We start from the raw sequence: 14,130 nt of genomic DNA, 5'->3' as shown, positions 1-14,130 counted from the left end.
GTTGTGGACAAATTGGAGAAAGTCCAAAGAAGATCAACAAAAATGATTAAAGGTCTAGAAAACATGATGTATGAGGGAAGATTTAAAGGACTGGTTTTATTTAACCTGGGAAAGAGAAGACTGAGAGGGGACATGTCAGGGTTCCTTCCCCACTCTGAACTCTAGAGTACAGATGTGGGGACCCACAGGAAAGCCCCCTAAGCTTATTTACCTGCTTAGATCAGTATGCTGCCACCACCCAAATAGTTTGAGTCATTTGGGAAACTCTGTCTCCCCCCCCCCCCCGCCAAAAAAAATTGTTCCCTCCAAAGTACTATAATCCTTCCCTGGGTAGCCTTGAGGGATTCCTCCACCAATTCCCTGGTGAACACCAATCCAAACCCTTGGATCTTAAAACAAGGAGAAGTTAACCATCCTCCCTCCTTTCCCCTACCAATTCCTGGTGAGTCCATATCCAATTCCCTTGGATCTTAAAACAAGGAAAATCAATCAGGTTCTTAAAAGAAGAATTTTAATTAAAGAAAAAGGTAAAAATCATCTCTTTAAAATCAGGATGGAAAATAAGTTTACAGGGTAATCAGATTCAAAGAGCCCCGAGGAACCCCCTCTAGCCTTAGTTTCAAAGTTACAGCAAACAGGGATAAACCTCCCTCTAGCAAAGTAACATTTACAAGTTGAGAAAACAAAGATAAAACTAACACACCTTGCCTGGCTGTTACTTACAAATCTGAAATATGAGAGACTTGTTCAGAAAGATTTGGAGAGCATGGATTGATGTTCGGTCCCTCTTAGTCCCAAGAGCGAACACCCACCAAAACAAAGAGCACAAACAAAAGCCTTCCCCCTCCCCAAGATTTGAAAGTATCTTGTTCCCTTATTGGTCCTTTGGGTCAGGTGTCAGCCAGGATACCTGAGCTTCTTAGGGCAAGAGGGATTTTATAGTACTGTACACAGGAGGGTTGTTACCCTTCCCTTTATAGTTATGACAGGACATGATAACAGTTTTCAAGTACCTAAAAGGATGTTACAAAGAGGAGGGAGAAAAATTATTCTCTTTAACCTCTGATGATAGGACAAGAAGCAATTGTCTTAAATTGCAGCAAGGGAAGTTTACGTTGGACATTAGAAAAAATGTTCTAACAGTCAGGGTGGGTAAGCACTGGAATAAATTGCCTAGGGAGGTTGAGGAATCTCCATCTTTGGAGATTTTTAAGAGCAGGTTAGACAAACACCGGTCAGGGATGTTATAGATGATGCTGGTCCTGGCATGAGTGCAGGGGACTGGACTTGATGACCTCTAAGTCCCTTCCAGTCCTATGATTCTATGAAAGGTGAGTCCCAGTTTGTAATTTCAAATAGTGGCAGTGATGTGCTAAACTGCTAGTTTCCTAAAAGTCTTTTTAAGGTTCCCAAATGGTTTCTTGGGTTTTCAAATGTTTTCTGAGTATCACATTGCATCTGATACTCTTCCATGTAAGGCTCCAAATAGTCAAGATATGGGATCCTTCCTTGAATTCATACTTATAGTTTCTTCTCTCAGAAAACCACCTGAAAGTGTCACTACTTACATGTGCTTTTCCTTTGATCATGGTGAGTGAGGAATCAAGTGCAGTGCACCAGAAGTGGAGAACAGGAGAGATCAAAGTCACACCAATGCCTGAGAACCATTATACAGGGGAAATCTTTAATGAGCCATGCCTAAATGATTCCAGCTGGTGAACCATGATGCTTGCTGCACTGGAAGACACATACACGAACCCCCTGGCAATATGATCTGGGGGGAAATAGTTTACCAACTCCAAATCTGGGAATCAGTAAGACACTTAGCATCTAAACAAAATCTACTATCCAGACTTCTAAGAAAGAGGCTCTGTAGCACCTAACAGCATGAGACACCTCAACTGGTATCCCATCTCTGACTGCTGCAGATCTCCAATGCTAGAGGGGCAAGTGAAACTGCCCCTTTCACTCTCCTCAGAGATTACAACTGTGAATCAGGTGGTAACATTCTTTCCAATACCCCCATGTGGCAGTCTGAAGTCCCAAAGCATGAGATGTTAAAAAAAGTAAATTGCTGATTAAAAAAAGAATAGATTGGGCACTTTTGAATAAAGTTTAATCTGGAAATGTGCTCAAATATAGATAGAGGGCAAATGAATCATTTTATATTTTCTCTGTGAATTCCTTCCTTTTCCAGCCAAAATCAATCTCTCTTCTTGAGTCATTGTTTACAGGATCCAATGGGGCAAATATTTTCACCCATTGAAAAAAAAATTGTAGTACTGGGATATTGATAGAAGTGCGGCGCTACAGTCATCCTTGCACACCCTGCAGGAAATTCACTGACTCTGACCCCATCCATTTGTAGCAGAGGTAGCTGCCTCATTAATAGTATTCTATTTTTTAATACTAGACTGGAAAATGGAAGAACTTTCCAAAAGGGGAAAGACTCTGAAAGCCGACATCAGCCCCAGTCAGGTAAAAAGAAGATCCTTGTTTCATCTGAAGTTAAAAGGAGTCCAAAGCCAGCGACAGGATCCCCTCTCTTGGCTGGCTAAACAGATTGAAGTGGTGAGCATCAGCTTGACTTCCAGAGATGATCAGATTGTCCTAACAATGGGAAGGAATCAGAAAGCTTTAGTCAGCATGGAACTTGCTACCAGAAATGATCCAAAGCAGCTGGAAATCTGCCTAGTGGAGAAAATGCCAGGGCCAATGTCCATCCTGAGAGGCAACAGCTGGAATGAGAAGCTGGGGCAACTAGAGGCTTTGGGTAAGAGAGGGCACTGAAAATGCCTTTCTGATTTGTTTCTACATCCCTGATCTCCCGAAAAGCAAGACCACATTATACTAGCTGCAGTAATACAAAGCCTGCAACAAAACTGTGAGGGACCACCTTCTTTAGAGGCTTCTTTGGCTCAATTGATAGATCACCTGAACAGGGAGAAGGGTGTGGAGTTGTGCCATTTCATTGCCTTCTACTTTATATTTTATTTGTGTTTGTTTTTATATCCGAAGGAGGCTTGAAAGGTCCCTCCACCCTTTGTAGCTATATGTTTGAAATTCAGATCCTGTCTGCTTGAAAAGTTTCTCTGGTGACTAGAAAACCAGACTAATGAAATGGTGATATCACAAAACCTAGAGGGAAAATTTTCAAGTGGGAAGAGAAGAGATGTTCATTCAAATCCACGTGTCATTGTCCTGCTTCACTTTCTGTTGTTTCCTTTTCCAAAGCTTCAAGAGCAAAATTAATACCACTGTGGAGATGACATTCTTCCTAACAATTCTTCACATCCAACCATTGTGGGAAAGAGAGACACCTAAGAATGAACAGTCTCAGAGATTCCCAACATATCCTGCAGTAATTCCACTCCTGACATATATAAGTTGGAATCAGTCAGGGAGGTATATAACTTTCCACCCTTCCTTAGGCATCATAAAGACACTGAGAAGGGAACACCTGTTCATATTTGCAGGGTGAAAGGCCAGAAAGAATTGCACAATGAAGCTTGACCTCCTGCACAGCACAGCCCATATATTTCACCCAAATGTTGTGACCAATGGCTTCAGTTAAACTAAAGTACTTTAGTCTGCAGGATAGTAAACTGCTGTGTGCCAGAGGCAGATAACAGGAGACACCAAAGGGCCAAAATGCTGTGTGCAGTGGCGGATTACTGCACAGGCCCACAAGGCCTATGCCTAGAGGCCTTGGCTAATTTGGGGGCCCCTGAAGGAGCGCCTGCTGCTCCTCCTCTTCCCCCTGAGGCCCCACTCCCTGGTCAGGCTGGAAGCCAGGGCCTGGTGAGCACATTCCCAGTGGCCCCCCTACTCAGAGCTCGCCCGAGCCCCTCTTCCCCCTTCCACGTAAACTGGCCCCTTGCCCCTCTCCTCCGCTCTTTGCGAAGCTAGCATGAGACATTCCACTGATCCCCCTCTTCCTCTGCAGGGGACTTATCCAAGTCCTGCTGCTCTCCCATCCCAAGACCCACTTGTCACCCCCCCCCCCCCAAGTGCATTTTTGGCAAAACTGATCGTCAGTTGGCAAGAGCAAATGGGACAAATTCCCAGTTTTGCCAAAAAAGTCAGCACATCTTGTGCAGGTCTTAAAAAGGGTACTGTCCCAGCCAAATGGAAAGAGCCACCCAGAGAACCCAAGCAGCTGTGAGTAGCTCTGTACCCTCCACTTGCTCTGGGTTGGGTAACGGAGTGCATGAGAGAAGCCCTCAGCCCATGTCCCTGTCCCCCAACAGTGCGTGCCACCTAGGGCAGGTGGAGGATACAAGGTTCTCCAGAGCTGTCCAGGATGGAAGTAGGGTCTTGGGAGGAGGGGAAGGGGAGGACCAGGGGCAGGATCTCACAGGGGCAAATATTTGTTTCTTTGTGCCCAGTACCCCAAAAAATCTTAATCCTCCTCTGACTGTGTGCCAGAGGCAGTTAGCAGGAGACATCAAAGGCTCACAAACACTTGAGTCCCCTGCTAAAGGAGAGAACAATTGGAAAGGACACACTGACATGATCCCAGCAGGCAAACAAGGCCACATGCAAAGGAACGCAACCTCCTCCCCCTGCCAATAGTGCCTGTCAATATGATCTAGCAGAAGACTGCTTTCTCACCCTGAATCTGGGAATCAGTGGGAGCCTCAGCATGTAATCAAAATATACCTTCCATATTTTTAAAATACAGCCTCAATAGCACCTCACTACACCAGCCACTCAACCACTAGCCTATCTCTAGCAGCATCTTATTTCTGATACTTCAGGGGAATCCAAAACTATTCCCACCCCTTCCCCAGTTTACTATGGTGAATCAGGTGAAAAATTCCCTTCTGATCCCTGTAGGTGACTGACTGAAGCACAAAAAGTTTTTGAACATCGTTGATTAAATAGAGACTAAATTATTTTCTTGTAAACTGAGTTTTGAACAGAGATAGTCTCAAATCCTGACTGATTGCAAATTAATGGTTTAAAGTTACTATGTGAATTCCTTTCTTTGCCAGCCATAATTAATCTCTCTTTTTTGACTCACTTGTATCCAAGATCCAATGGGGAACATGTTTTTTTATCCATTAAAAATATTTTAATACTGGGATATTGGTAGAAGTGTGCTACTGCAGTTCTCCTTCCACACTCTAGAGGAAATGCAGTGATTCCCACCCCATCCATTTATAGTAGAGATAGCTGCCTTATTAATAGTATTGTCCTTTTAAATACTAGACCAGAAGCTGGAAGAAATTTCCTCATAGAGAGAGAATCTGAAGGCAAATATCAGGTCGAGTCAGCTAGAAGTAATCTCTTTATTGGGACAGAATTTAGAAGGAGTCCAAAGGGGAATCCAAAGGAGTCCAGAGAGGACGTGATCATTCCCCTCTATTTGGCATTGGTGAGGCCTCATCTGGAATACTGTGTCCAGTTTTTGGTTCCACACTAGAAGAAGGATATGGAAAAACTGGAAAGAGTCCAGCAGAGAGAAACAAAAATGATTAGGGGGCTGGAGCACATGACTTATGAGGAGAGACTGAGGGAACTGGGATTATTTAGTCTGCAGAAGAGAAGAAAGAGGGGGGATTTGATAGCTTCTTTCAACTATCTGAAAGTGGGTTCCAAATAGGATGGCTCTAGACTGTTCTCAGTGGTACCAGATGACAGAACAAGGAGTAATGGTCTCAAGTTGCAGTGTGGGAGGTTTTGGTTGGATATTAGGAAAAAAAATTTCACTAGGAGGGTGGTGAAGCACTGGAATGGGTTACCTAGGGAGCCAGAATTTACCAATGTGCATCGCCAAAGAGCCACAGTAATACATCAACAGTGCCCCGTCAGCTCCCCCCGACCCCCAGTGTCTCTCATCCACCAGCAGCACCACCAATCAGCACCTAATTCTCCATCCCTGTGCCTCCCATCTGCCACGATCAGCTGTTTTGTGGTGTGCAGGAGGCTTGGGGTTGGGGGGAGGAGGAGGAGGAGGAGGAGCAAGGGCACAGCAGACTCAGGGGAAGGTGTGGGGACTTTGGGGGAAGGAGTGGAGTGGGGCTAGGGCCTGGAGTAGAGCCAGAGGTTGAGCAGTGAGCACCCTGTAGCACATTGGAAAGTTGGCACCTGTAGCTCCAGCCCCAGAGTTGGCGCCTATGCAAGGAGCTGCATATTAACCTCTGAAGAGCCACATGAGGCTCAAAAACCAGAGGTTGGCCACCCCGATCTAGCCCATCATCCTGTCTTCCAAATGTGGCCAATACCAGGTGCTTAAGAGGGAATGAACAGAACAGGCTATCTAGCATCAAGTGATCCAACCCATCACCAGTTCCCAGTTTCTGGGAAAACCGAGGCTAGGGATTCACAGAACATAATGTTTCATCCCTGCCCATACTGGATAATAGCCATTGCTGGACCTATCCTCCATGAACTTATCTAGTTCTTATTGGACTCCTTTACAGTTTGGATTTCACAACATCCCTTGGGAAAGTGTTCCACAGGTTGACTATGAAGTCATACTTTTTTTTGTTTGTTTTAAATCTGCTGCCTCTTAATTTCATTGGGTGACCCCTTATTCTTTTGTTATAAGAATGAGTAAATCACATTTCCTTATTCAATTTTTTCACACCATTCATGATTTTATACACCTGTCGGATCCCTTCTTAGCCATCTCTTTTCTGGCGTTGTCTGGGCAACCACACAGATCTTGGTCTTATACGATGCCAGATGGGGGAAAACAGGAAAGAAACAGAAAGAAGGGAGAGGAACAGAAGCCCCAAGGGCAGAGGTCCACAGGCAAAGGTATAAAAATAGTCCTAGGGAACCCCATAAAAGGGTCAGGAGTGGTCTTACAGGCCCAGCACATCCTGCTCCCGTGCCAGCTGATGTAAAGGCAGATCACAGTCTCTTCCTTAGTGGTGATTCAAACTTCCCTCTGATCTATCAATATAGGTAGGGCCCTACCAATTTCACGGATGTGTAAAACATTTCATGGACCAAGAAAATAACCCTACCCCATGAAATCTGATCTCCCCAAAATCAGCTGGGCTGGGGAGGGACAGGACGTGTCCTTCCCCTGCTCAGCTGTTACTGGAGGGAGATTAGACCCACCTCCACAAGCAGTGCAGAAGTGAGGGAAAAGTGAGGGTATACCACCCTCACTTCTGCAATGCAGCAGCCCCAAAGCTGGGCTCTGAGCTTCTGCCTCCCACAGTTCCTGCCCAGGCACAGGGCACCCGAGCTGTGGGTTGCTACAGATGCCTGCAGCTCCTGCCGCAGACCCACACTGCTGCTTCACCACACTGCGAATGCTGCTGGGGCTGGGGTTCACCCAAGCTCCAGCCATGGGCTTGGGGCTGCCACCCCCTGCAGCTCCTGCCCAGCTCAGGATGCCCAAGCTCCAGGGCTGCCGCCACTCTGCCTCCCCCGCCCCCATGCGGTTCCTGCCCTGGCTCTGGGATCTAGAGCTCGGGGGATTCTGTACCCCGTGGCTCCTTCACAGGCTCTGGGCGCCCAGGCTCAGGGCTGCTGCCTCCCCCCAGAGGCTCCTGCGGGGGCTGGGAGCACCCAGGGCCCAGTTGGGACTCGAGGCTTTGCCCCTCACAGCTCCTGCCTGAGCTCCATGCTTCTGCCCCACCTCCCCATGGCTCATGCTGGGTTCAGGGCTGCCCCCCCCCATGACTCCAATGGGGGCCCAGGGCTTTCAAATTGTCTAGGGCCCCTTGGCATGGGCCCTATGGGCCTATGTTTTAATCCACCACTGGCCCTGACTAGCAGCTAGGAGCCCCTGTTTGGGGTCCTCCCAGCAGCAATGGGGAGGTCAGAATTCCTCCACCTCCGGGAGCCTCGTCCAGCTGCAGGAAACTTCACAGCTCTTGCCCTCAGAGCTGGGCTATGAAGGAAGTACAGTAGTGAATATGGCAATGCTGAAATCCCCCTACAACATCTTTGGGACCCGCCTCCCCACACACAATTTAATTTTGGATCAGGATACTCACCATTACACCACCATGAAATTTTAGATGCAAATATCTGAAATCATGAAATTGACCAATTTTAAGAAGGGGGGGAGGCTGTGAAATTGACTAGAGTGAACTGTGAAATTGGTAGGGCCAATTAATAAAGGGGGGCATCCATGATGGAGAATCCACCATGATCCTCAGTAAATTGTTCCAATGGTTAATTAATCTCACTATTACAAAATTATGCCTTAATTGAACAGTGGCAACAGTTATACAAAAATATGCCTGTTTGCAAAGGTGTCTTATGCTTTTATTGCCCTACCCTCCCTCATAGATAACACCACATGTGAGGGTGCAGAGTACCTTTCTGTGTTTCAGAAGCATCCTTGCCTCAATTTCTCTCCTTTGGAGACAGTCTTTCCTGACCTAGTAAAGTGAGTTTGTCCTCCAGCCAAATTATAAATCCTTCCCTTTCAGGGCAAAACAAGAAGTCAAAGCACTAAAATCCTTTTCCTCACACTCTGGCAGAGCTAAGAGTGTTTCGGCCTCCTCAAGCTGAACAGTCTTTCAACCCTAAGTGCAGGGCTTCCCTTCTCCCTTTGTATCAGGGGCTAATCACAGTTCCTATTGCAGGACACTATATTCATAAGAACAAAAGAATGACTATACTGGGTCAAACCAAAAGTCCATCTAGCCCAGTATCCTGTCTTCTGACAGTGGCCAGTGCCAGGTGCCCCAGAGGGAGTGAACAGAACAGGTAATCATAAAGTGATCCACCCCCTGTCACCCATTCCTTTACTCTCACTGCAAAGGTTTCTATGTAACTTCATGAAGTGAAATCATTGGTCGTGCTGTGCCCTTCCTTGTGAACATTTACCAGCTGTGGGATCTAAACTGTGAGGCAGCAGAGTGACTTGAACTCAAGGCTGTCCTTATCCACTATTTTCCAGGGCCACTTCCTAGAATGCCTCTCTCAGGTCAGGGCTTCTACCTTTCCCAGTCCTCTGCCAAGCTTTGCCCAGGCATTTTTTCTGGCTCCTCATTACAGGGAGGACCAACTTCAATCCTGAGTGCCTCCTGTTTCAGAAGACCACTGGCAGGTTGGTGTTCTCCCTGGCTCTGTCCTCATGTTATGCATTTGTCTTGCACAACTCCATAGCTGTACTCAGATTTTTAGCTTGAGTTATGAGGTAGAGCTCTGTATTATCACATGTACATGTCTCCCCTAGACGGGAGGGATGAAGCCCTAAGCAATAAGCTCATTGCCTTTTCAAGAACTCCAGTGGCCATCTTTTTGTTGAGTCATTGGATAAGGTCATGGCTGAAACCAACCATCCAAGAAGTTTCTCACTCTTGTCAAGAGGTACAGGAAGGGCCTATAGGAAGTCCAGGTGCTGCTTTCATGGCTCTATGTAGAGTAAATAGCAGATTTTCCCAGTGTTCCAGGGAAAGGTTGAACAGAGAGTCCCGTGGCGCTCACCATTCCTTCAAAAGTAAGCAGCATGCCTATCCCTTTGACTGGTCCAAGGGGAACACCAAGACTGGGCCATCTGGCACCTTCAGCAGATTAGGGCAACAGAACTCTCTTATTTGTAGAAGGATCTCTAATTGATTCTTGTCTTTTTGGCCAAACCTTACAAATGAATGGGGTGAAATTGGACTTTAAAAAAACCCCACCTCTATAGAAATGGATCCAAAACATGCTATATGGGGTGCAGAAAATTTCCTTTCATCACTGTGATCTCTTTGCATCAGTGACAAGATCAGATGCAATAGAATTTCCACCCAGAGGAGATCTGTGAGCTGATCTCTCCTTTTGGTACTCCCCTGATAAGCATGAATGCTAAGCATCCCCAGTCCTTTTCCAGGAGCAGGGATCTGAAAGCAGCAGCCACAAATACAGTCCCTCAGCCTTAGCTATCTGGTTTATTGTACACCTTTCTGTCACTTCTAATTATGTATAAACCTATACAAAAATTGAAGAGGTAGAATGCAGAGGTGCTTCTGAACTTATTGACATAGATTTAAACATTAGGACCAAAATGAATCCTAGCTATATTATTTGCCCATTGCTAGATGCAAAGGGAAGAATTGTCAATAATAATGCAGAAGGGCAGATATGTTCAAACAACATTTCTGTTCTGTTTCTGGGAAAAGACAGGATATGTTCATGATGAAACATTTCCCATTCCATTAGTACATCAAGATGATGTTCAACAGCAGATATGGTAGAAAGAGAGAGCCTACAGTTCAGGCTAACTGGCCAGACACAGAGCAGCATGCAAAGAGAACACACACACACAGCCAACATCTGGCGACACTCGAACTGCCCAAAAAACACAGACACGTTTCAGTAGCGAAGGCACCCATCCAAGTTTATTATCAACAAAGCATGGTACTAGTATCCTCCAGACTCTACTGGATTACTAATACATGTAACAATGTAACAATGGAGCAGCTCAGTCAGTGGCAGGACTTTCCACTGCCCTGAGGCCAGCCAAAGACAGTCCCTCTGAGACTCCTCTTTATACACCAACTAGTTACCAACTGTGTGGTTTTGCAATACCAGTCTTGTTCTTGCCAGGTTCTGTGAAGTGGAAGCAGGCACATTTTATAACAGGGACTGATTTCTGCTCACAGCCTATCTTTTGCTAACTTTGCTTTATGTTAGCAAGACTTGACCATTACTTTAGTTCAGGCCTCATACCAGGCCTCTAATACAAGGCCACGTTTCTCAGGCTCTCCGTTTCTACAACAGCAAATACTAAAGTTAGACAAATTCAGCAGGTACTGAAAACCTGCATTGTGTCCATAAAAGTGCAGGGCTATTTTCCTTCCCCCATAAAGGGGAACATTAACCTCTAACAGACATCTGAAATTAATTGAAAGAAATTCAAGTTCTTATATTTCTTTTCCTAATTATTGGAAAAGAAGATGGAAGAGCATTTCAAGTTAGAAATCAAAACCAGTCGGAGGGCAATTGAGACATTATTGGATGAAAAATTAGGAAGTGTCCAAACACACCTAGAAACCTGTATACAAAATCCCCTTTTAGATCTGGAAAAACATATTTTAAAACTAAATATTCAGTTGTCCTCCATTTTTTCTGGAAATACAAAAGAAGCACAAAACTTGAAACAGCATGCAGTTTGCCAACAGAGATGAGCTGCAGCTATGGAGAGATATCCTAGAAAAGAAACTTTTAATGTCATATCCCACTCTGGAAATTAGTCATTTGGAGCAGAAATCAGAACAGCAAGAGATGAAAAAAAAATGAAGAAAAAAAAAGTTTTCACCCGAGAATAGCATAAAGGGGACATATCAGGCTGTACTTGCATCAGTCATACAAAAGCCCTCTCTTGTAATCAGTTTTGACAGCTTTTGAAGTATAAAGACAACCTGAATGCCCCTTTCTTGCATTAAGTTGTATCAAGAGCATAAGAGTGGTGAAATACACAAATAGAGAAGGACTAAACGGGTTAATATGAACTAACAGGTACTAATGCAAATATCCTCCTTCAAGTGGCTCTGCATATTCCCACATGCGGGTACTTTGCTGCCGTGTGGTGCTTTAAGGTAGAACCTTCTCAGTTTTTTGCCTACTACAGTGCATTCATGCCTCTCAATACCAGAAGGTCATAGTCTCTTTGGATTCATGGGGTTGATTGGAGCTACCACTTATGTAACCCCTTCCGCTCTACTGAGAATGCAAACAATGCCGCATTGTATCTTGCCAGTTTACACACCCAATTGAGACAATCTTCATATGTTTATCACCATTCCCCTTGACATTCTGTATTCGTTGAAGTGGTGGATGAACAGATTGAATGTTCTCCAAGGTGTACTATTCATTCCCTATGCCCCATCTGAGACAATTGCATCAGACACATCCAACACAGGATGGGGAGCGCATTTGTCTCCATTTACAATTCAGGGTCACTGGGTTTTCCAAGAAAAGAGCTCACAGCACAGTGTGTTGGAATAAGGAGCAACCTGGCTCTGAGATCATTCCTCCCTCATGTACAAGGGAACATTCTGCAGGTTGTAACGGTCAATATAACCACTACAATTTAGCTGAACATACGAGGTGAAGCTCACTCGTTCCACTTCTGTGCCAAAGGGGTCAGACTATGGGATTGGTGTATTCTTCATTATATCTATCCGGTTTCCGCCACATAACCAGTACATAATTTGGAATGTATTGCATGATTGTCTTCTCCTTCCACCTCCCGTGGTCAAGGGATGTGATGAGCTACCTTTTTTCACAAATGAAAAGACACTGCCTTCAATAGTATGCTGTTCATAAAAGTGCTGGGTTATTCTCTTTCCCAGCTCAATGAAAAAATTAACTTCTAACACACATTTGTAATTATTTGAAAGAAACTCATGTTTTTAATTATTCTCTTCCTTATTATTAGAAAAGAAGATGGAAGCCCAGTTCAATTTATTGAATGAGAAATTAGGAAGTGTCCAAAAGCACTTAGAAGTCCAGCTTCAAAATCCACTCCTCGTTCTGGAAGCACAGATTATACAACTGAGAAATCAGTTGTCCTCCATTGATGAAAAAGTTTCCCAGGAAGGAGAAAAAAAGCTCAAAACTATAGAGTGCATGCGGTTTGCCAACAGAGATGAGCTGAAGGTGCAGGAATGGAGATATCTCCCGGAGAAGAAGGAAATCAGTCATTTGGAAAAGAAATTAGAACAGCTAATGAATACAGGTAAGAGAGGACAAATCAGGCTGCACTTGCATCAGTCATACACAAGCCCTCTCTGTCTATGAGAAGAAAACCTTCCTGGAATCTTACTAGAATTCAATTTAATTAGGGGTGGATTGAAAAAAAAAGAAGCTTCTAGCCAGTTTTGACAGTTTTCCAAGTATAAAGACAACCTGAATGTTCCTTCCTTCCTTTGTGTATAACTCAGTGGCACAAACATTGTTAATGCAGAGGTACGGTTACTCAGCGGTATGTCATTCCCTTGCAAAATGTTGAATTGTGCAAAACCCAAATTTCTTCAAACCAGAAATGCACAACTAAGGTAGCCCATGTGAACTTCCTTCTGTCCTCTTTCAGCAATGACCCAATATGCCCATGTGTTTATCGCTAAGTGTTTGAGAATACACCAGGTTTTGGCATCTCCAGCATCTGGTAATGATGACAGTCAGTATAAGTATGTTGAGGTATTTCTGTCCTTTCTGTCCTTTAACAGATTTAAGTGGAATCATATGGGAATGGAGAAGTGAATTGTTTTCTATTTCAGCAACTGTGGGTTTGACAGACGAAAAATATGTTTGTATGTATAATAGAGCATATTGAGGCATTGCTAAAAGAGATCAGCGTCATTGCTGTATGTGAAATTTAAATTGTGTATTTCTGGTTTTCAGAAGTTTGAGTTCATAGCTGAACTAAGTTCCAAAACTTCTGTCATTATGCAAACAAAGACACACATCTTTGCCAAGAATATTCTGAAAGACACATATATTCTGATGTCATTTCACTTAATATAAATACTTTCTCAATTTACTTAATTGATTAATGAAGTCATGATTGTTTACAGCTGAGAGCACCAACAATTTTTAATGATAAAATTGTTCAGTGGGTCCTTCTTCCCCCATAAGTCATTCTTCTCTCTTGATTCCCCAATAAGAAACATCTGCCATAACAAATATCCTTCATCAATCTCCTAGTTTACATATGCCTATGTAAGCATTATATACATGCATATTTCTAAAGGGGGGGGGCGTTCCATGAATATAGGGAGTTCTATAGATGTGGAGGTGCCAAGAATCATTAAATATAGCCTAATGAACAGAATTCCTGAATGGGGTTACATATAGGCTAAGGGCCAGTGTTCTGGGCCTTAGAATCCACCATACTCTTTGTTAATATCATAAAGATTCTAAAGAATAGTTAATATATATAAAAGAATTAAATATAGAAAAAGAGAAGGACTAAAAGGGTTAATATGTACTAATAGGAACTAATGCAAAAGTTCTCCTTTACGTTGCTCTGCCTGTAACCACATGTGGGACATGTGCTGTCTTGTGGTGCTTTCTGGTAGAACCTTCTCCAAGAGGTGCCTACTGGAGTGCACGTGCGCCCACTCCTAGAAGTCCCCTTAGATTCTCTGACTGCTTGAAGGCTGGGTCTGCCTGCAGAGGAGGATAGAGGAAGAATTGGGAGGCCTGCTTCATCTTGGGTTA

General features: G+C 44.2%; 1 protein-coding gene across 1 annotated transcript in view; it reads left to right on the top strand.

The window, feature by feature from the left end:
• LOC101937062 (coiled-coil domain-containing protein 18-like) overlaps positions 1-14,130 on the top strand; it is a 121,327-nt gene that overhangs the window by 50,354 nt on the left and 56,843 nt on the right. The window contains exons 12-13 of the mRNA XM_065571440.1: positions 2,414-2,773; positions 12,347-12,646. Coding sequence (XP_065427512.1) covers positions 2,414-2,773; positions 12,347-12,646 — 660 coding nt within the window. The remainder of the gene's footprint in view (positions 1-2,413; positions 2,774-12,346; positions 12,647-14,130) is intronic.

Source organism: Chrysemys picta, chromosome 17 (assembly GCF_011386835.1).
Source record: "Chrysemys picta bellii isolate R12L10 chromosome 17, ASM1138683v2, whole genome shotgun sequence".
NCBI lineage: Eukaryota > Metazoa > Chordata > Testudines > Emydidae > Chrysemys > Chrysemys picta.
This window is presented reverse-complemented; position numbering and strand designations above follow the sequence as displayed.